The sequence below is a fragment of the Grampus griseus genome (assembly GCF_964374135.1).
Source record: "Grampus griseus genome assembly, chromosome: 10".
Classification (NCBI taxonomy): Eukaryota; Metazoa; Chordata; class Mammalia; order Artiodactyla; family Delphinidae; genus Grampus; species Grampus griseus.
This window is the reverse complement of record NC_139004.1, coordinates 52593460-52615775: the sequence shown is the minus strand read 5'-3', so window position 1 is coordinate 52615775 and position 22316 is coordinate 52593460. Positions and strand designations below refer to the sequence as shown.

Here is a 22316-nt window from a genome sequence, read left to right as displayed (position 1 = left end):
ATCCCTGCAGAAAAGATACGTACATTCATCTGTAAAAAAATAAAGATGAGGTAGGACATAAGCAATGTTGTACTTTTCTTGTTGTCTTTAAACAAAATTTAAAAAAAAAAAAAAAAAGGAATTTCCCTGAGACGGTTTCTTCTTTGAATTTCAAAAGGGGGAGAGAGAGAGAGACGTACACACGCGCACCCCAAACACAGAAGCCTAGGAATGTGATTAGAAGATGAGGATTCGATTGTTGCCAAAGTCCACCACGACAATCATCCCATCCGGCGTGACAGCGATGCCGGAGGGCCGGTCCATCTGCCCAAAGCCACTGCCCTGAGCGCCAAACTTGCACAGGAAGCTGCCGTTGGACTCGAACATCTGCACCCGGTGGTTCCTGGAATCGGCCACGATGATGCGCCCCTCCTGGTCCACGGCCACGCCCTGTGGGCGCAGGAATTGCCCATTGGCAGTGCCCTCTGAGCCCAGGAAGCGGGCCGACTGGCAGTCTGGGTGAATGACCAGGAGCCGGTGGTTGTTGAAGTCGGTGACCACCAAGTGGCCCTCGTGGTTGAAAGCCACCCCCCTCGGGGAGTCAAAGTGCTTCCAGAGAGCCCCCTCGAAGCCATACTTATTCAGGAAGACCCCATCGGGCCCGAACAGCTGGATCCGGTGGTTCCGCGTGTCTGAGACCAGGATCTTGCCCTCGGAATTCACCGCCACATCCCAAGGGTAGTTAAATTGCCCGTTTTTGGTGCCCTTCTCACCGAACTTGAGGAGGAACTGGCCCTCAAAGGTGAAGATCTGGATGCGATGATTGTCCTTGTCGGCCACCACGATCCTGCGGGAGGTGTCACAGGCTACGCCGGCAGGCCGGTCAAACTGCCCGGGCCGGGAGCCCAGAGTGCCGAACTTGTGGTGGAAGGCGCCGCAGGGCTTGAACACCTGGATGCGATTGTTGCTGCGGTCAGCGACCACGATGTAGCCCTCCTTGTCCACGCTCACGCCCCAGGGCCGGCACAGCTTGCCATCGCTGTCGCCCTCACTGCCGAAGCTCAGGCCCGGGAGCCCGATGCCCACGTAGCTGCGGCCGGACTTGACCACCACCTTGAAGGGGCTGTTCTCGATGTGCTGGTTGCACAGGGTGACCGATACCAGGTGCTCGCCCTCCAGCTGCGGCCGGTAGCTCACGACGTATGTCCCGTTCTGCTGGTCGCTCACCTCCGCACCAAACAGGTTGCCGTCAGGGCCCAGGACCACAGCCGACATGAGGTCGCCTCCTGAGAGGCGGGGCTCCCCGTCATGGTCGTAGCCGATGACAGTGAAGGAGGCCACCTTGCCCTGGAGGGCCCGCTTGAGGCCGTCGCCCGTGGCCTTGGTGAGCGGCGCGAAGGCCCCGCTGCTGACAAAGCCGAAGGACTTGATGGCGAGGTAGAGGGCCTGGTCAGGGGGTGTGAACATGACCCGGTCGTCCTCCTGGGGCTGCAGGAGGCTGCGCACGGTCTTGAGCTCCTGCACCTGCGCCAGCATGCGGTCTCGGGCCAGCAGGATGTCCAGCGCCCGCCCCTCCTCCAGAACCTGCTGCACGGCGCTGATGGTGCTCTCCAGCTTGTTGAGGTTTTGCCGCAGCTTCTCCACCTGCAGGTACAGGGACTTGGCTTTCACCTGGCGGATTTTCTCTACCTGGAGGGAAAGGTGAGAGCCAGGAGAGAGGACACAGAGGCTTAGAACCAAGACAGAAAACAACACATCGGCTGACATACTCATAACTGAGGGAAACCTCACACCGAGGGAGGGTCTGCAGAAACGTCTGGTCTGCATTCCCCCAAAGTGGCAAAATCCAAAGACAGAGGAGGCTGGGGAACTGTCCCTGATCACAGGAGATGACTACAGAGACTTGACAACTAAACGCCAACAACTGATCCTGGATTGGGAGGACACTGCCATTAAACACACTATTGGTGGGATGTCCCTGATGGTCCAGTGGTTAGGACTCTGTGCTTCCACTGCAGGGGGTGTGGGTTCGATCCCTGGTCAGGGAACTAAGATCTTACAAGCCGTGCATGGCCAAAAAAAACTCAAAGCAAACCAAACCAAAGCAAACCAAACCAACCAACCAACCAAACAAACAAAAACACCAACCCACTATTGGTGAAATGTGACTACAGACTCAGGATTAGGTACTGGTGTTGTATCAAGATTCGACTTCCTGGTTTTGATTAACTGTGATTAAGAGAATATCCTTGCTCAGAGGAAATAAACTGAAACATTTAGGTGTAAAGGGGCAGTGTCTCCAACACTCCAACTTACTGTCAAATCACACACACACACTCACCTATTGAAAGAGAATGATGAAAATGGGACAAGATGTAAATAATCAGTGAATCTGGGTAAAGGATACAAGGGGCTCTTTTATTATTCCTGCAAATTTTCTCTCAGTTAGAAATTAAATAGAAGTTAGAAACAGCCGTGTAACAAAGAAACGTTTACTGAGCACCTACACTGTGCCAGGTGCTGGAGATACATGTGGCCCATAGAAAACATGGGCCCTGCCCCACTGAGCTTAGAGTTTAAAGCAACAGATACTAAGCAAGCAAAGAAATACTGCAAGACAATTTCAGACAGTGCTGGGGTTAGAGGGTAGAAAAAGAGTGTGACAGACAGTGACGAGGGAGGCCTGATTTAGACAGAGGGTTGTCAGGGACAGGTGGCCTTGAACGTGGAAAGAAAAGTGGCAGAAAGGGGACCAGAGGAAGGATAGACCAACGGACTGTACTACAAGGCTGGTCATGCACTCCCAACACACTGAATCGAAAATGCTCCTACGTACAGAGGGCCTAAAGTCTCCTGAAGGATATTTCTCTTTCAGCCTCTCTCTCAGCATAAACACACACACACACACACACACACACACACACACACACACACACACACACACACACACACACACACACACACACACACACACACACACACACACGTAATCAGAGACAGAAAGCCTGTGTGTGGAGAGAATAAAATGAAGGATTTGGCGAGGATCACAAACCTGGCTCTTTCCTTGTCCCGTTTTCTCTCTTCACAGGGGTTAGAAATCTTCATCAGGGAGCCTGAGAGGTCCCACACCCCAAATTTGGAGATACCAACTTTTTAGCAACTGTTGGCCTGTATTATTTCCAAAGGGGCCTCTAAATTCAAAACACCGTGATGTGTAAACACGGGTTCTGACCTGCTTCGGACTCAGATCACACTATTAGGGAACGTGGGATTTTTGTCTGCCTGATCAGTCAGTTCTCCATTCTTTTGCAGGAAATAACTCAGTCCTCTAAGTTTAAGTGGTTTCCTCTGAAAAGAACAGATCAGTCGCCCAGCCAGTGCGTGCTGTTTTGCAGAGAGGACCATGACTTCTGAGTCCTTGACCGATCTGAAAGCCACAGAAAGTCTACTTCAGAATAAGGGTCCACTGTTGGAAGGGCTGGATTTTAATCCGATTTTCCCGTGGGGGGTGGATAACATGATTCTGGACCTGATTCATGTGTATTCATCTGTCCACTCTGGAAGGATGTGTGTGTGCAGAGAAGCCCGTGTGGGGACAGATCAAAGAGAAGCTCTGTCGTTTGGTTTTGCACTGGGCCAAACCTCTCGGCCTCGATTCTGATCCCTCAACCGGATAGTTGCAGCTACCTGCCAAGAGGCAGCCATGTCCACTGGAAATGCACAAGCTACAAGAAAGGACATGCATCCAGATACCTATAACTAGGTCACCCAGCACTCAAGTTATCTCCAATAACCAGGATGCAAGAAAAAAAACAACGCCACTGTGTAACAAGGAGGTGCCCAGACAGAGCCAGGCAAGAGGGAGCAGAAAAATCAGTGATTAGTGAAGAAGAAGGGGGACTTCCACAGGATCTGGGGCGTGGTACCCCAGCAAAAAAAGCAAGCACAAATGGGACTAAGGCGTGTCCAGAATGAGCAGGCTGATTTTGGATTTATCCAAGAATGAGTTTTTAGGCAAGTAAAAACAAAACTGATAACATGAATAAGAGACTGACTGTCCTTCCCAATTTGCTTCTCCTACGGTAAAAAAAAACGTGCTCTCTATTCCTCCTGAAAGAGAACTGCCTTGAGAGAGGTCCTCAGCCCCACCGGAGGGAGGGTAACTAAGGTGAGATCTGCAGAAACCCCTGCACACAAAGGCCTTTTCATCAGCAGATCCAGCAGAGCAAGTTTGTGGCAGAGTTCACCACAGAGCTCTCAGGTTGCAAGGAGGGGGCCCCTTTCAGTTATAATTAACATTCGTGGGTGGCATGGGACTGGCAGACCTTGGGGACATCGGAGGGTCTGAAAACTGTGTCAGGCCCACAAAGGTGCCTGAACAAATCATGTGAATTAAATCTTGGACTGTTTCCATCCAAGGACTCTTCTCTTCTGTCAAAAGGCAGTAGAGAGTCAGAAGAAGCAGAAAGCAGCTAGATACAGAGCTAACTCAAAGGAAGAGGCAATGCAAAAGCCCACACAGCCTTCCCAAAGGCCAATACAATTTACTCTTTTACGGGACAGGAAATTGGCGAGGATCACTTTCAGAAATCGACATGCGGTCCCCACCATCATATAGTTTGCAGTGAGCCAAACAAGCACCACACACTCAAACACACCCGTTCACATCAGCTCTGTATAGTCTTGCTTCTGGGTTCAGAGAAGGTGATCCCAGTTGAACTGGCGTGAGGTACTGGCCCCTCTTAGGCACGCTGCCCTCTTCTACCTGAGTGAGAGCGCAAGATCAGAGAAGAAAATGCTGCGGGGGATGTGGGCGGGGCGAGTCATCCCTCCAGCTGATTTTATCTAAACAGCACACCAGCGCGCTCAGCGCTCTTTCCGGCTCCAACAGGAAGAAAGGGCACTCGCTCACTGCCCCCACAAGTGGAAAACTGGTTTTCCACAAGGGGTCAGGAAGTCCAAACAGCCGGGACACCAAAACTAAGGACGTGTGTTAGCAGCCTGCTTTCCTAACAGCAGTCTCCATTGTACTCCCTTCTTTCTGCTTCCACCTGAGTGCCTGCAATAGAAAACTTGAGACTCTGTCCAGTCTCGGGGACCTGACTGCTTCTGAAAAGGCTTCTTGTCGTCTTACTGCTCGGAGGGGGACCCCTGCATCTTTCTGCAGACAAACTTAGGAGAAAACTACCAAGTGTTCTAAACTCAGAGCCGGGATCCAGGGTGTGACATCAGCATGCTGTCACCCTGCTGTAGTTCAGAGGCCGTGCCGGCCACCGAGGAGCCCAAGGGTGGGGTGGGCGTGCAACACTCCCCCCACGTTACCTTCCACAGCAGCTCACACTCCCGCTCCTCCAGGGCCTTCTTGTGTCTCGCAGTCACGGCTTTGACCTCCGACTGTACCACTTTTGCCTTCATCTCCACCTGCTCTGCCACCGTCTGGGCCTGCTCGATGCTCAGCTGGAAAACCAAAAACAATCTCAGAGCAAGAGAAGTACCTTCCCTCCTCACACGCAACACTTAAGGCTGCTTTCTTCAGCCCCGAAAAACTAACGCTTTAGGCCCCCAACCCAGACCTCGAGGTCCACGTCCTTGGAAAGAAAGCAGGCACTGGGGGAGAGAAGGGCATCTGTTTGACATGTAACTGAAGGAGCTGCTTGGCAAGGGCTGCATTTCTTTGTATAAGAAATGGCACCTACAAAGTGAATGTCAGGACTATTAAGAGATAGTCTGACACAGTGAAACCAGTGTAGCTGGGTCACAGCCCAAAACAGACTGGGGATCAGATGTGAAATGTTCTACTGCAGATGCACGAGCAACTTTCCACAGACTTTCCGGCCAGGCTCCCCACCTGGGGGAAATCTCGCAGGCTGGGCACATCCCTCGGGAGAAGGTGTGCAACAGGCTGCAGCCCAGCTCAGAACTAACACCAAGTGCAAACTGGGAAACAGTGTCTGATGCACCTGAGAAGCCCTGCCTATGGCCAGAGACCACCTCTGCACCCCCAGGGCCCAACCCTGTACCATCAGCCCCCGTAAATCAGCCCGTTTAATCAGACGTATGATTGTTCATAAAAAATTAATCCAGACAGAGGCCTGGTGTTTTCATGAATATTACATGATGTGCCTTGAAAAGCCACAAGGATTGGAGACACTGAGGTATTAAATCAGGGAGTTCAAACTGATTGCTAATACTGCAACAGGCTTCAGAGCAGGTGTCCCAGATCAGGAGGGACCCAGGGAAGCCTCAAGGGTTTAGAACCTGCCTGGGTTCAGGAATCAGCTACAGGTGACCAGTCTTCTGTGTGCCCTGCAGAGAACGATTTCTGGGACACGAAACACATCTAAGGCGGGCACAGTCCTGGACAAGCCAGGCCGGATGGTCATCCTAGGGCTCAGGAAACCCAGGTTCAAATCCTAGCTCCATCTCCTACCAGTTCAGACAAGCTCCTGCCCTTCTCCAACTTCGGAGTGAAAGTGAGAAAAATGCAGGACAATATATGGGAAGAGCTGAGTCCAGCCCCTGGTCATCCTCTCCCCTCATCCTACTTAGCTCGCATCATACAGATAGGCCTATTCACACTTCCTACCTTGTTTTGTTTTTAAATTGTAGTAATAAAATACAGGCAGCATAAAATGTCCCATGAGTGACATTCAGCACATGCAATGTGGTGCAGTCACCACCATCTGGCTCCAGAACACCTCTACCCAAAACGAAGCTTCCCACGCCTGTGAAGCAGTCACTCTCCATCTCCCCTCCCTCTCCCCCACGGCATGCATAACCTACAGTCTCTACAGACGTGTCTATCCTGGATATTTCACACAAATGGAATCAAACAATACATGACCAGCCTTATTTTCATGAATATGCTCCCGGCTAATCAGCTATGACTCATTCAGTCACTTACAACTGGGACCCCTAACTGACCACCTTTCTCGCTCTCAGTCTGATGACACCTGCTCACTGCACTCCCTGCCCCCATCCCCGTGAGGCCTAAGGATCCACTGAGCGGATAGGAGCTGGCACCTGGCCGATCTGGGTGGCTCACAGTTTGGCCTGGGATGCTTTCTCTTCCAAAGTCACCCTAAAATCTCAAAACCTAGCTCAGATGCCACTTCTTCTCTAAAATCGGAAGTAAAGGACATCTATCCACAGTGTTTCCGTTCCATCTTTACTATCCTGTCCCAAGTGTCATTACAGACTGAACTAACGTGGGCCAGGTACACAGTGCACGGTACTTAGCACTGGGTTCTAACAGGAACAATCTATACATTTTATACTTGCTCGTGTCTACGGCCATAAACCGTGTCCTATCAAAGCACTACATAACTGCACTGGGTTAAATATCGTCCTGCCAAACTTCAGGCGTGCCTGCAACTTCAGAATGTGGTTAAGATGAGGTCATATTGGACTAGGGTAAGTCCTAAATGCAGTGACTGATATCCCATAGGGCCATGTGAGGATGGAGGCAGAAAATGGAAGTAAGGCAAGTACAAGCCAAGACGTGCAGACCACGACCTGCAAGAAGAAGCGAGGAAAGGTTCTTCCTTAGAGGCTTCACGTGGAGCACAGCCCTGCTGACACCTTGATTTCTGACTTCTATCCTCCAGAATCGTGAGAAAACAAATTCCTATTGTTTTAAGTTACCCAGTTTATAGCAGCCCTAGGAAACTAATACAGTAGCCAACAAGTTGAAATAGATGGCTGTATCCAAATTACCCGAAACACAAAAAAGTTAAGACTGACGGGCTTCCCTGGTGGCGCAGTGGTGGAAAGCCCGCCTGCCGATGCAGGGGACACGGGTTCGTGCCCTGGTCCGGGAAGATCCCACATGCCGCGGAGCGGCTGGGCCCGTGAGCCATGGCCGCTGAGCCTGTGCGTCCAGAGCCTGTGCTCCGCAACGGGAGAGGCCACGACAGTGAGAGGCCCGCGTACCGCAAAAAAAAAAAAAAAAAAGTTAGACTGACGGATCAAATAAGTGTGCATGTAAGCAGATACCATAACAGGGTGTCTCGGGCTGTCTGTCAGGATTAATTCAGAAGAAGAGAAACCTCACTAGACATTTAAGCAGAGACGATTTAATACAGGGAATTTGGTTAAACGGGAAGCGGGGAACTGCTAATGCAAAGGGCACACTGATGATTAAGACAGACTGCAATAACTGCAGTCAGTAGCTACTACCCCTTGGGCTCAGAGAACAAAGAAAGTAGGGGTTACCAGGACCCAGAAGTATGGGGGAGGGGCACCCCAGGCCCGGCTCATTCTGGGAGTGGCAAAAGCTAGAAACTGGAACCAACTTCTGCTGCCAGGGTAAAAAAATACTGCTGATAAGAACAGGAAGTCAAAAGGAAGAAGCAAGTCCCTTCTCCCCACTTCCAGGCACGTGGTTTGAAATGAACACTGCAGCCCCAGCCTCACACTGCACGACTGTGAAAGGGTAGGTTGGTAGGTTATTAACCGGTACACCCTGTTTTCAGATGTGTTGGTTATTAATTAGCACAGAGCTGGTATCCACATCAGTGCCTGACTGAGGCAACCAAGCTTATGTCCACAACATTTCTTTAACGCTTCCTCGATGGAAAGCAAAGGCCACAAACTGCCTTCTATTTATATTAACATCATATTACTTGACCAAACTGAATTTCCATTAAAATCAGAAGATATGGAAATAACAGGTACACATTCCTACAGGGCAAGAACTGGCCGGAGAGCAATGACCATCCCCTCTGCATGCACAGCCAGTGTCTGCTCACCGCCTACCCTCCTAGCCAGGCGTAGCCAGGCTGCTTCTACTGTTTCCTCCTAGGTCCCTAGCAGGCCCTTGTGTTAACTCCCATCCTATGACAGGAACTATTTCTTCCATTTTCCAAATAGGTCAAAGGGGAGCAAAGCTCTGGCTATAATTTGAGTCATTCCCATTCCTAGAGTCATAAAAGTCCTATGTGAAGAGACCAAATGGAGCTTTCCTCTCCAAATCCTACACAACACCCCGGCAAGCACTGCATTCCAAGACATGCAGACCAGGACCTGCTTAACTAGTTCCCATTATCTAAGCAGGGCATTTGAAGGACGCCAAGAGGCAGGTGGGTTGGGGGAAAACGGCAGTGGGTAAAAGGGCTGGGGAAACTCTGAAAACAGAAACATTTGCAAGAAAGAAGGAGAAGGAAAGAAAGGAAGCAAAAAGGAAGGAAGGGAGGGTGGGTCACCTAACAAGCATGGGGGCTTGAGAAAAAATGTTAACTTCAAATGTTAACAGATTCAATCAAACACTCGAAGTTGAGGCAAGTCAGTGATGCCATTTGACTGCTGAGTGGTGGCCACTTAGTACTGAGGAGGAGTCTGAGGCCAAATCTGGGTTTCACAGGGAAGGGTGCAGAAAGTGATTAGTGATGTCTGCCATGGAGAACAGTGGTGGCCTGATGACAGGTATTTAAAGTGTCCTGATAGAAGATACTAGAGAATGCAAGTGTCACCCATAAGCTCAAAGGCCACCATACCGGTACCAGATGGGGGAATTACTGTAGTTCACTCTAAAATGTAATTTTTATCACATTTAATATCTTTGAAACTGTGATTCATCTTAACACTGTCAGTGGGCTTTTTCCCTTTGTTAGCTGTATATAAAATAAATGTGCATATCTTACAGTTAATGGCATCTTAAATGTGATGAAAGAAATACAAGTAACGAATCAAGGCTGTCTTACATGGAGAGCAACTATATTCCTGACCCAAACTCTGGATGTCCCCCGGGGAATCTGTGCACCTTTATGAAATCCTCTAATTACATAAGTGACCAAAATGTTGTATTTTCGTCAAGAGTGAAAGTGACTTGGTATCAGATTACTTGACTCATCAGAAAGATCACTTCAGTATCACACATAGGAATGCTGATAGCTGCTGAGAAACTTATTAAAATCCTAAACCACCTGCCCACCCTAGAACACACGATTGATTCTTTACCATTTCCAAGAAGTCTTATGTTAAAAATAATTCATGTATTCAAATACTCGTTCTAAACAGTTTCCTACTCGATTACTTTTTAAAATATTTTTCTATCTATCTATCTATTTATGGCTGTGTTGGATCTTCGTTGCTGTGCGCAGGCTTTCTCTAGTTGCGGCGAGTGGGGGCTATACTTCATTGCAGTGCGCAGGCTTCTCATTGCAGTGGCTTCTCTTTTTGCGGAGCACGGGCTTCAGCAGTTGTGGCACGTGGGCTCAGTAGTTATGGCTTGCGGGCTCAGTTGCTCCACAGCATGTGGGATCTTCCCGGACCAGGGATCGAACCCGTGTCCCCTATACTGGCAGGAGGATTCTTAACTACTGCACCACCAGGGAAGTCCTCCTATTCAATTGCCACTCGAAGATTAGCAATGTTTCTTTTTCTTCCCCCATAAATGTATTTATTTATTATTGGCTGTGGTGGGTTTTCAATGCTGCGCGCGGGCTTTCTCTAGTTGCAGCGAGCAGGGGCTACTCTTGACTGTGGTGTGCGGGCTTCTCATTGCAGTGGCTTCTCTTGTTGCAGAGCACAGGCTCTAGGTGTGCAGACTTCAGTAGTTGTGGCTCGCAGGCTCTAGAGCGCAGGCTCAGTAGTTATGATGCACGGGCTTAGCTGTTCTGCGGTATGTGGGATCTTCCCGGACCAGGGCTTGAACCCGTGTCCCCTGTACTGGCAGGTGGATTCTTAACCATTGCACCACCAGGGAAGTCCTAGCAATGTTTCTTGACTTTTAAGCTTATCCTACCAGATGAGGGAAACAACCTATGATTTTTTTGTCTTCCTAAAACCTTGTCACCTGGATCAGGCAAGAAGATTCAAAAATTAAGGCACACTATTACCTGCCTATGTAAGAGAACTTCACTATATCTCAGAGTTACACGTGTCCCTTCCTAGCCCCAAAGTGATGGAAATTCAACAGAAACAAGGGTCTAAATTACCAGGACGTCTAATGCTTCCAATAGAATAGAATAAAATAGCATGGCATAGCACAGCAATAGCTAATGCTTCCAATAAAACTAAATTAAAAATAAATAAGTAAATAACCATGGCATGACCTTTATTTATCACCCAAGAAAGAGTCTGAGATTCAACCTTAAATAAAATTTCCCAAGCTCACTTATTTCTCACCTATAAACAAATCTGAGTAGCAAGGTGAGCACCCAGTCTTTCTAGAGTCCTGACTGAACACCCTAATATCCACTTGGATTTGGGGAGGCGGCTGGATGGCAAACAGGCAGCTGATGTGAAGGGGTCCAGCCAGGGTATCTGGAAGAAGCCCTGACCGGCCAGTAACTCCAGCCACATCACTGTCATCTTCACCATACTGTGAGGTCTCCGTGCACTGCCCACCCCCATGTGACTGCTGCTGCATGGGTGTCACATGAGCTCATGTGGGTCGTTGTCCCATGACCTCCAGACACTGGAGTCTGCCCAATAATCTACACATGCCATCTGAAAGGGAGTGGTAAAGGTTTTATACGCAAGAAAGAACCAGGGAAACAGGTGAAGGCTGGGGAGGGACTGACCTGGATGGCCTGGCGGCCCTGCTGGGCATCAGCCAGCAGCTGGATGGTGAGCGCCCGTGAGTCCTGCAGCGCCTCCTGGAGGTAGACGAAGCTGTGGCCGCCGTGCCGGCCCACAGTACATTCTCGGCAGATGGGCACTGAGCACGTGTCACAGTACAGGTGCAGCACCTGGGGACCAGAGAGGGCCAGGTGTTAATGACAAGGGGGTGGGTGGCGGGGTGCTCTGGATCTCAGGACCCCACAATAAACAAGCACACCGCATAGGGAGCGGGATACCAGCAGGCGACTGTGAGGACAACTTGCTCCCCCCATCCCCACCCAAAGAAAAACAACCAACACACTCGTTCTACTCCAGTTCCATTCACAACCACAACTGAGACACCGCAAAGGCAAAGATGAAACAAAATGATCCTCCAAGGACTTCCCTGGGGGTCCAGTGCTTAAGACTCTGCGCTTCCACTACAGGGGGCATGGGTTCGATCCCTGCTTGGGGAGCTAAGATTCCGCATGCCGCTCAGTGTGGCCGGAAAAAAACAGATTAAAAAAATAAAATGTGCTGCTCATCAATTGACCTTAGTAAATGACAATAATTATACAGTCATACGAATAAAACTATTTAAAACAAAAGAAAACAATCATCCTCCATAAGAGATTTCCCTGTATCTGAGATTAATTACCCAGAAAGGTTCCAAGATTGTCTCCCTGGTCTGAGATTGGTGGCCGGAATGAAAGGATAAATCGACAAGTTCCTCTTGCCACCCCACGCTCTGGGGTGGAAACCAGGCTGGGGGCCAGGATCAATCCCCCTCACACGGCAGTTGGCTGCCACCGTCCCCCCATCAAGGACACAAGCACACCCAAGGCACTCAAGCAAGGTGCGGGCTTAAGCTTCTGGAACAGAGGCCAAAGGCTAATGGTAAAGTCAGCCAGCTTCTTGTCTTTCTTCTTCCTGCCAAGTTGTTCCAAGGAGCTGACCCTGGGAGGCAGCCGGTGCTGACAGCGCTGTTTATACGATGCTCTGTGCCTCCCTGGGGCCCTGCGTGCTGGTGGGGGGGAGCGGCTTGGCACCACCTCCACCTGCTGATAAACCTGCCTGAGAGCCGAGCTCTCAGGAGCCAAAGCTCCTTGGCACAGAACGGGGCCAGTCCCGTTGCATCCCTCCCCAGAGCCGGCACGTAGGGCCGCTGTCTATAAATGTTTGCTGGCTTGCTTTCAAGAGCAGAGCTTCAGTTTGCCTCTGGTACACCTGGGGTGAAGGAAAGCGAGCCAACACTCGACAGGCAGGGAAGGGGCCATGTGTGTGTGTGTGTGGGGGGGTGTCTTTCACATACACAAGCACTCAATCTCCAGGGGAGGAGGCTGCACAGGGAACAAGGGCTGGTCCCAACGCACGGAAGATGGTTACCCTGTCCAAAGCACAAAGCACAGAGACCCAGAAAGTTCCTATTAGGCTGCAAGTCCCACACAGAAAGGGCCTGGGGCAGAGCGAGAACGCGGCTCCTCTCATTCTCCAGGTTATTTATTTTATTCCAACCAAAGTCTCGGCGTAGTGCGTGTCCACGAGGAAATGACTGTCAGCCAAACAGGCTGCTCCACGTAGGGGGTGTGTGATCCAGCAGGGGTTAGGTTGCTTCTCTGGGAACTCTGGGATCCAGGAATGGAAAAAGGAAAGACTTAGGATATCACGTTCCTACTTTGAAGAAATGGTTGTGATACGGCAAGTTTTCTGGACCCTCTTTTACAGGAGGGAAACGTGATCGGGTTTGTAACTTTAGTGCCGATTTTTGTCCCGTGCTGTACCGTGGGAGACGGAACCCAGGAGGCATCTGCCTTCCTTTGTGAAGGCTAATCACTTTTTGAAGAAGGTCCACCATTTAGAGACTATCTAATCTTTCTCGTTTGATAAATCTAAAATTCCCAAGCCAGCCTTAGATACTAACCGAAAAATGCTAAACTGGGTAAATGTGGGGAAATGCCCCGACACTCTCATTTTACGACATGGTGCTAAAGCAATTCTCCGGCCAGTTTCCACGACTCAACCACATCCCTCCCCTCTGCTCCCTCCATTTGTCACGGGAATAAAGGGATCACTCCTGCTAATGTGAAGTGTGAAAATCTCCTGCCACAAGGCTCCCTGTTCTTACCAAACAGCTAAGCAATCTTCTCTTTACCTCTGCTCAGGAGCTACCTTTTCTTGGACAACTGTGTGGACTGACTAGTGTCCCCCTGCTTTAGGAGTCTGTGGGGCTCCTGCGAGTGGGGAAGAACCTTAGGCTGCAGGCCCCCGCATGTCCAGGCTTGAGAGCCCAGGTACCTCTAAAATGGGCAAACGGGGGTGCTTGGATGTGACCCCACCTGACAGTGTTTCACGTGGGATTGACACAGCTCTAATCGCCTAGAACACCCTGTGATCTTGGAAGCGCCACTGCTTCTGCAGTTCCAGGCTGACTGTAGGACCACGGGGTGGGGCTGGGGGTGACAGTATAAGTGGGTAAAAGTAGAGCCTCAGTGGTGCTTTTAATTAACTGTTGATTTTTTTTAAAAAAGAACACACTGTCTAAAACCTGAAAATGCGATCACATTTTGTAAAAATTTTTTTTTGGCCACACCATTCAGCACGTGGGACTTTAGTTTCCCCGACCAGGGATCAAACCTGGGCCCCTTGCAGTGGAAGCATGGAGTTTTAACCACTGGACCACCAGGGAAGTCCCACATTTTGGAAACTTTCTAGTGAAATATCAGAGTAAAACTTTGGGAAGATGTCACACTCCATTTAGAAGCTCCACATCTCACTCACCTGGCAATTTCTAAGGTCAAAAACTTACAATTTTATAGCTTATGAAACTCAGTGAATAGGCAAAGGTACACACGGGTGTGCATGGGTGCAACTCTCTCTGAACCAGCTTACTTAAGGTTACTTTAAAAGAATAAACTGGATGACTGTTCAGAGGGCCCACCGCCAGAAAGAAATGTGGCAGAGGCCATGAACTGTGGCTCTGGGAAGGAGCGGTCCTCTGGCGGCAGGAATTCCAAGGCCTGAGGCTGCCTGTTCGGAGCTTCCCGGGCAGATGTGTGGACACGCCCCCCCTCCCCCCCCACATGGCGACAATCTGGCTGCCCAGCTGAATGCGGCAGGCCTGACCTCTGACCTTGCAAGTGACCACCCTCTCCCCTGCCCCCAGCTTCCAGAACACGCCCCACCCACTGCCTTCCTCTCCCAAAATTTCTAAAATACCAGCGGAGACAAAGACCTAGGAATGTGAGCCCAGCAGGAGAGGAATGGGGGTGGGGGGGGCGGGGGTTGGAGGAAATAAATAAATAAATAAAAATACCAAGCAGGCAGGTTTACCTTAGCCAGGGCTTAAATAAAGTGCTCTGTTAACGAACAAGAATGTTCTACATTTTATATTACTGATACATGTGATCCAACAAGGAACACACACACACACACACACACACACACACACTCACTCACTCACTCACTCACTCACTCACGATGGAGCACCAGGTTAAAATACAACTATCCACATCAGTGAGAAGTGTAAACAGAAAAGTATGGAGGGGGCCTCTCATTGTCAAGATCCCCCAACTGAGATAATAAATATTAACTGCTATAAACTTACTTTTTGAGGTTTCTTTGACATCCCTTAAAATGACTGGGGACATGCGGCCTCCCACAAACTCAGGCCTAGACACAAGGAGGTCTCCACCCACCACTACAGACACGAAGGGGAGGTGGGCTGGTGACAACCAGAAGCCTTATCTGTATGTAACACTCGGCAGGCTCTCCTATGAAAAAATGGTAAACCAAATTCAAGGAGTAAAGTCCAGCCACGCAACTAAGTCTATCCAACAACACCAAAACCAAGCTTTACTTGATTTAGGGAAAATACATTGAATGCCAGTGTTCTCAAACTCGCAGAAGCCCTCCTACATCTCTGGCCAGAGCTGTGGTCTTGGCGGGCCTGCGAAGAGGTGAAAGAAAGGAATCTGGACCCTCCTTCTTACACAATCACCACCAGCTCAAGACAGCAGAGTCCAGCTGCGGACAAGTTACTTCTTTCTGGGGGAAAGGAGTCGGAAACTTTTTAAGACAAGTTAGGGAACACATATGCATTTTTAATGCAAGAAGATACACAGGTGCAAGTCGTTTTTTAAAAATCTGCCCCAGGGACTTCCCTGGTGGCACAGTGGTCAAGAATCCGCCTGCCAATGCAGGGGACACAGGCTCTATCCCTGGTCCCGAAAGATCCCACATGCCTCGGAGCAACTAAGCCCGTGCGCCACAACTACTGAGCCCAGGTGCTGCAACTACTGAAGCCCCTGTGCCTAGAGCCCATTTTCCGCAACGAGAGAGGCTACGGCAATGAGAAGCCCGCGGAAGAGTAGCCCCCACTCGCTGCAACTAGACAAAGACCGCGTGCAGCAACGAACACCCAACACAGCCATAAATAAATTTTTAAAAAATCTGACCCAATTTTTCAGTTGTTTCTACTTTTTTACATAATCATCCAAAAAATGCTATATTCTATGCATAGGTGAACTTTTTAAAGACACAAATAGGAGAGCATTATACTAGACCTTTTCACTTAATTATATTAACTGGGAGAATGTTTTGAGTTGGGCTGCCTGTTTTATGAATGGCTGCATGGTATGTCGCCTGCAGATGACAGGATTTTAGTGTCGTTTCCTGATTTTTGAAAACTCACAAGCAATGCCACAGTGAATATCCTTTTATATTGTTCTTTACAAAGCCCAGAATTGTCAATTTGATAATATATTCAACTGCTACATCATTTGACAAATCAGAAGAAAAAAATCTACTTGCATGTGTGGACAGTAAGGCTTCTCAAATTTAATAACTTGATGTCAGGTCAACCTCCATTCATGTGAAGAACAAAGGTTGTCAAGTGCCAATTTCTGTTCCCAAACAAGATCAGACCTACATGAAAGGCCGGCATGGGGACACCAGGGAGCCAGGCAATGTGGGACTGGGAGTCCAGGTCTACTCTGCGTGGCTGGAAGGTGGAAGGTGGAGGCTGAGACTGAAAAGAAGCCCCAGAGGAGCAGCAAGAAAGCAAGGCTTGTGTTTTGTGTGCTCGGGATTGGCTGCTAGATTTTCCAAAACACAAGGGTAGAGGCGAGTGGGGCCGCTTGTTGGGATGATTCCCGAGGTGGGCAGTGAGGGTGGTCTCAGGCAGTGTAAAGGAAGAGGGCAGTCCCAGTGGGTATCATTCAAACACCCGGTGAAACAAACATGGGTAGCCCCATACAAGCCCAGAACCCCCTTCTGCAATCCCCAAATTCAACAGATCTGGAAAGCAAAAGTTTTTACACAAGCTGTTTGGCAGCAAAACCTGAACTGGTGTGAAAATGATCTCAGATTTTTATCTATACCATTTAGTGTGAGTTCTCATATATTTCACTGAAGAACTGCTAATATTCATTACTTTGTGGTGCTGTTTCACAGTATAAACTTTCCAAAACCATAAATGTTGAATGTCAAGGCACATCTAATCCCAAGGGCTAGGGTAAAAGACCTGCCAGGCCAGCTAGCTGAACAAGAGTCATTCCTGGGCTCAACAGGCAAGAGAAGGAGTTAAGACTACCAGGTGGTAGAGTGGGATGGGGGTGTACAAGTGGGGTCAGAGCAGTTCTAGGCCAAATTTTTTGGCTCCTGTGGACAAGGCAAATTTGAGAAGGAAGGGTTGAAAACAGGAATGCCATCAGCTCGAACAACTTTTCTTGTTTTTGGCTGCGCTGCACCGCACGGCTTGCAGGATTTTAGCTCCCCGACCAGGGATCGACCCTGGGCCACAGCAGTGACAGCGCCAAGTCCTAACCACTGGACCACCAGGGAACTCCCAGCTCTTAACAACTTTATACTCAATGTGGTTGCTGGTACCAAGGGAAGGCATAGTTCAATGATGACTGAACGTCCCATGCTGTTCCCCGGAGGTTTTTGTGCCACTGCAAAAGCCACATCATGATCCCTTTCCTATTTTTCAGAAGAAAATTTTCACACTCCCAATGACCACTGCTTCCCAACACCGACCAACCACCACGTACCACCCAGCAAGACCCAGCTCCTCCAGTGCCTCAACCCATGAGGCTTTCTCCAGGCTCCTGTTCCTCCCTATCACCTGCTCCCCTGCTTGTGGGACCAGGTCCCAACACCCCAGAGCCAGGCACACGGGATCCCAACTTTATATTTCAGCAGTATTTATATCTTATACTTTATATTCCCCGTCTCAGGGCCCTCCTCCAGGAAGAACCCTCCCTGGGCACACAGCTTCTAATATTAACATGTGCAAAAAGCAGAACCATTGCCTTTTTATAAAAAGCCACAGGTAATTGAAGGAGTAAGTTCTGTTTCTACAGTTAAATGACTGAATTTGGCTGAGCTCACTTGCAGATTTGGTAAAAAAAAAAAAAAAAGAGAGAGAGAGAGAGAGAAAAAATACCTCCATTTTTGGCTCAGAAAACTGTCAGAATTATTAAAAAGTATGAAAATGAGTTCATCCTAGAAAGGAAACCACTTCCCCTGTAGCACTGAAGCCCCACAGAACAATGACACACACCGCCTGCCTCCAGTGTTGCCAGAGTCATAGACAAAAGAGCCTTACAAATATTTCTTACCATAGCTCCCTTTCCAAAACTGAGGCTGCAGCAGTAAATCTGACTCAAATAGGGCCTTTAGGAGGCGAAGAAGGACATATAACCGAGGTGTGTGTGTTTTTCTGGGATCCTGACGATACTCGGGAACTGTGCAGCTGGGTTTTCGGGGCAGGAGAATCCTCCAAGGGAGCTCTAAGGGCAGAGGTCCAGGTGACAAGGAGGGTAAGAAAAAAAGCAGGCAGAAGACAGCGCTTCCCACGTGGAGCTACAGTCAGCACTTCTTAGAGCCTTTGTAAAGTCCCCCAAAGAAGCATGTTTTATAAAGGTATAATCAGGATGTCACAAAATACTCAGTGTGGGACAATACACATGGGAACTCCAGAGACAAGCTATGCCTCTGTCCCTTCACTTCGAGTACCCGGAGTGCCCTCCCTATGCCAGCCCAGCTATACTCAGGCCCCCGGCAGCCACGCTGGTATCACTGAGAGCCTCCTCGTGGGCCTGTATCCATCCTGCTTCCTCCCCAGATGCTGATAAACAAGTTCTCCATCCAAACCTCTGGGGGGACCCAACCTGCAAGAGCTCCTTCGCTCTTTGGACTATTCATTTGCCTGCTGGTCCGATTCTGGTTTTCAGGCTGGAGTCTTGGTATCTTTGCCCAACCACAGAGCTCTGAGGCACAGTCATGGCTGGCCGCCACCACCAAGGCCAGCAGGGTTGACTGCCCACAGCCTGCAGTCTCTCTCCTTCCTGGAAGGCTTTAACAATGGCCCACACAAAAGAGCAGGTGACACCCCTGTGCTGGGGGGTTTCCTCCAACAGATCCAAGTTACATGACATTCAGTGACACTCTGGAACATACCAGAACTGTGTTTGGGGTTACTGCCTACCAAACGGTTTTTCACAGATAAACTTGTTGACTTAAATAATACGTGGGTGTTTAAAAATTCTTCCAGGGGGCTTCCTTGGTGGCGCAGTGGTTGAGAGTCCGCCTGCCGATGCAGGGGACACAGGTTCATGCCCCGGTCCAAGAAGATCCCACGTGCCGCGGAGCGGCTGGGCCTGTGAGCCATGGCCACTGAGCCTGCGCGTCCGGAGCCTGCACTTCTGGAGCCTGTGCTCTGCGACGGGAGAGGCCACAACAGTGAGAGGCCCGCGTACGGGGGGGTGGGGATTCTTCCAGTTCAAAAATAAAAACCAAACTTCCCTATCAACAGAGAAACAGACAGGTATATGTCCACACAGTAGAATACTTTTAGCAATGAGAACTAATTACTGATTTTGTGCTATCACACAGATGCCTGATGGAAAAATAAGAATCAAAAAAACATATACTGCATAATTCTATTTCTATGAAGGCAAAACTAAGGTGAGAAAAATCAAAGAAGTTGCAAGTGGAAACAGGTGTGACTGGAAGGAACTCAAGGGAGATGTTCTGGAGCCATGGATGTGTCGTTATGTCGTCTTGGTAGAAGGAGTAGGTACACAGGTGTATAGAATTGTCAAAATGGGGAACTCCCTGGCGGTCCAGTGGTTAAGACTCAGTGCTTCCATGGCGGCAGCAGGGATCTCAGGTTCGATCCCTGGTGGGGGAACTAAGATCCCACAAGATGTGCAGCGTGACCAAAAAATTTAAAAAGAACTGTCAAAATGTGTACTTTTTATTTATGTAAATTATACCTAAAAAATAATAAGTGAGGGGGAAACCCTCCCAGCGACCACCTAGCGGTGGTGGGGTGAAGCTTGGAGCCCAGCCTCAGCATGGGCTCCTCACAGCTAAAGACCTAATAAATACTCTTTGAGCCCATAAATGAGTTACTCCAATGGCCCCACATAATTTACTTCTAATAGGTCACTACCATTCTTCCCACAATGTTCCCATTAGGTATTATTTTTCCTTTGCCCTCCACTATAAATATTATCTTAAGTTTAATCTCACAAGAGGCAAGTCGGACTAACTCCCTGGAGGTTTTGATAAAAATTAGAACCCCGAGTCCGATTTACAGCCCCACAGGCGGCCAGCGGTCACACAAAGCCCTACGAAATCATTAGTGTGCCAGCTGCCGCCCAGGCTTGCACCTGACCTCTGATGTACTAATGAGTGGTCCAGGCAGCTTCCAGCAGCAAATAAAAGAGATTTGTTCCAACACGGAGATCACCGCCCACGTAAATTATAGACTTTCAAATCAGGCACGAAAAGATGGATTTTGACACAGATACACAGTTTTCCTGTTTCCTGTCGCAAAAGCAAGGCCCAGTTTTAATCTGTTGTGTTCTAGACCAGAATCGGTGGTACTGGGAGGCTGACTGTAAAAAATGGCCAGACTGTAGGTGGCCACGTAACTCAGTCCTCACCTCTTAAACAGTGGGCAACGCCATGCACCCGAAACCTTTCACCACCACCCCCCCAGAAGTAGCAAAAAGGGTCTCAATGGCCTGCATGGCTGAGATCATGTGGACAGGTGGATGTAAAGCAAAGGAAAGCACTCACCTCGAGAAGGGAAGCAGAAATAAAGACTCAGGTAAGAAAAGAAAATTCATAACAAAAAAGGTTTTGAAATATTACTAGCCGTATCTTATCCCTCCAATAAGGGATAACAACCCAATATAACTGTTCCTTTCTCTCCCCAATTCGGCAAGTTCTATAATCCGGAGTAGCTGGGCGCCTGTTACTCAGTTGTCCGCTGCCTTGGGCAACACAGGTCCAACACTGGTCTTCCCGACGGCCCCGTGTGACACTGTCACCCCCGGTGACAATTTTAAGAGCCAGCTAACTTCACACCAAGCACTGCCTCCAAATCAAGAGGTTAGGGCTTCCCTGGTGGCGCAGTGGTTGAGAGTCTGCCTGCCGATGCAGGAGACACGGGTTCATGCCCCGGTCTGGGAAGATCCCACATGCCGCGGAGCGGCTAGACCCGTGAGCCATGGCCGCTGAGCCTGCACTTCTGGAGCCTGTGCTCCTCAACGGGAGAGGCCACAACAGTGAGAGGCCCGTGTACCGGGGGGGGGGGGAAAAATCAGGAGGTTAACCGAATATTTAATGCTGTAGGAATCTTATTCACAGGCAGGAATGATTTAAATTGGGGAGGGGGGCCCCATCAAGAAAGCAGTAGATGGACTCTGTGAATTCTCTCAATGCCATTAAGGGCCGCCCCTCGACGTGGGGCTGGGGCGAGGGCTCCCCGTGTGTCTGTGGAGCCCTAAGCCTAGGCTCTTTGGCGGCACTCCTCAAAACTGCTCCCATCAAGGAGAGCATCAAATAGAGAGCAGACAGACACACTCCACTATCCCCTGTGACACCTGAGGAATCACCAGAGGCTTTCTCAACAGTTTCCTCTGTGACCAAGAGCAGAGGGGCCTCAAACCACAGCTCCAGTGCAGCAGCTGAGGGTGAACGGAAAAGCCTCAGTCTTATCAAGAAATGGATTTCTTTTTAAAACCCTTTTCAAGTTAGCACTTTGTTAGGCAATTAATTTAAATCACACCCTCCTTCAACTCCAACAACAGGAAACTTAATCCCTCGGACACCCCTACAAATGAAACAGAGCCAGGCCAGGCCGGGAGACCAGCTTTATTTAAAGAGTCACCTGTCACCCATGCTGGGCTGGGCAACACGGGGAGGAATAGGAGCCCCGGGGCCGGTTCTGTGGTCCAGGCAGTCTACAGGGTGGGTCTTAATCCCTCCCCCATCGCAAGGGGAAAAAATCCAAACTGCAGCGAGCAGTGGAGACCTCAGGCTAGCAATGAAGCCCTGAACCCTTGGAGTTCACCCACCCCTCTTCCCACCAGTGTGCACAGATCCTGATAGCTGCGGTCCTAAAGCACTAATTACAGCAGGATTTGGCAAGGAGTCAGGGAACCCCAACACCAGGCCAGCAGCGCGATTTCAGGCAGGGAAATGCCAACTAACCAGGAATAAGATACAATCTGAAAAAAGATCAACATCTGGGGACACTACAGGTAAAACCACTGGAGTCAAACTCCTGTTTAGAGAAGCCTGAATTCCCAGGACCACTCATCATGCATGAACGAACTTGTAATGAGAAAAAATTCAGGTCTCAGATACGGATGGAGCTTCGTCAGAAATCCCACTTCATTCCAACGAAGGAAGCCTGAGCTTCACCTCTTTGCACTGCACCTGCGTGCTGTTCAATAGAACTTGACAGTCCGCTGACCCTGACCCAGCAGGTAATG

General features: G+C 49.4%; 1 protein-coding gene across 1 annotated transcript in view; it reads right to left on the bottom strand.

The window, feature by feature from the left end:
• Positions 1–216: 216 nt before the first annotated feature.
• The window catches only part of TRIM71 (tripartite motif containing 71), a gene marked incomplete at both ends in the record, with an annotated part of 57987 nt that continues 35887 nt past the window's right edge, over positions 217–22316 (bottom strand). Inside the window, 3 exons of the mRNA XM_082663773.1 lie at positions 217–1668; positions 5302–5436; positions 11505–11672. Of these exons, the coding sequence (XP_082519899.1) occupies positions 217–1668; positions 5302–5436; positions 11505–11672 (1755 nt within the window). The remainder of the gene's footprint in view (positions 1669–5301; positions 5437–11504; positions 11673–22316) is intronic.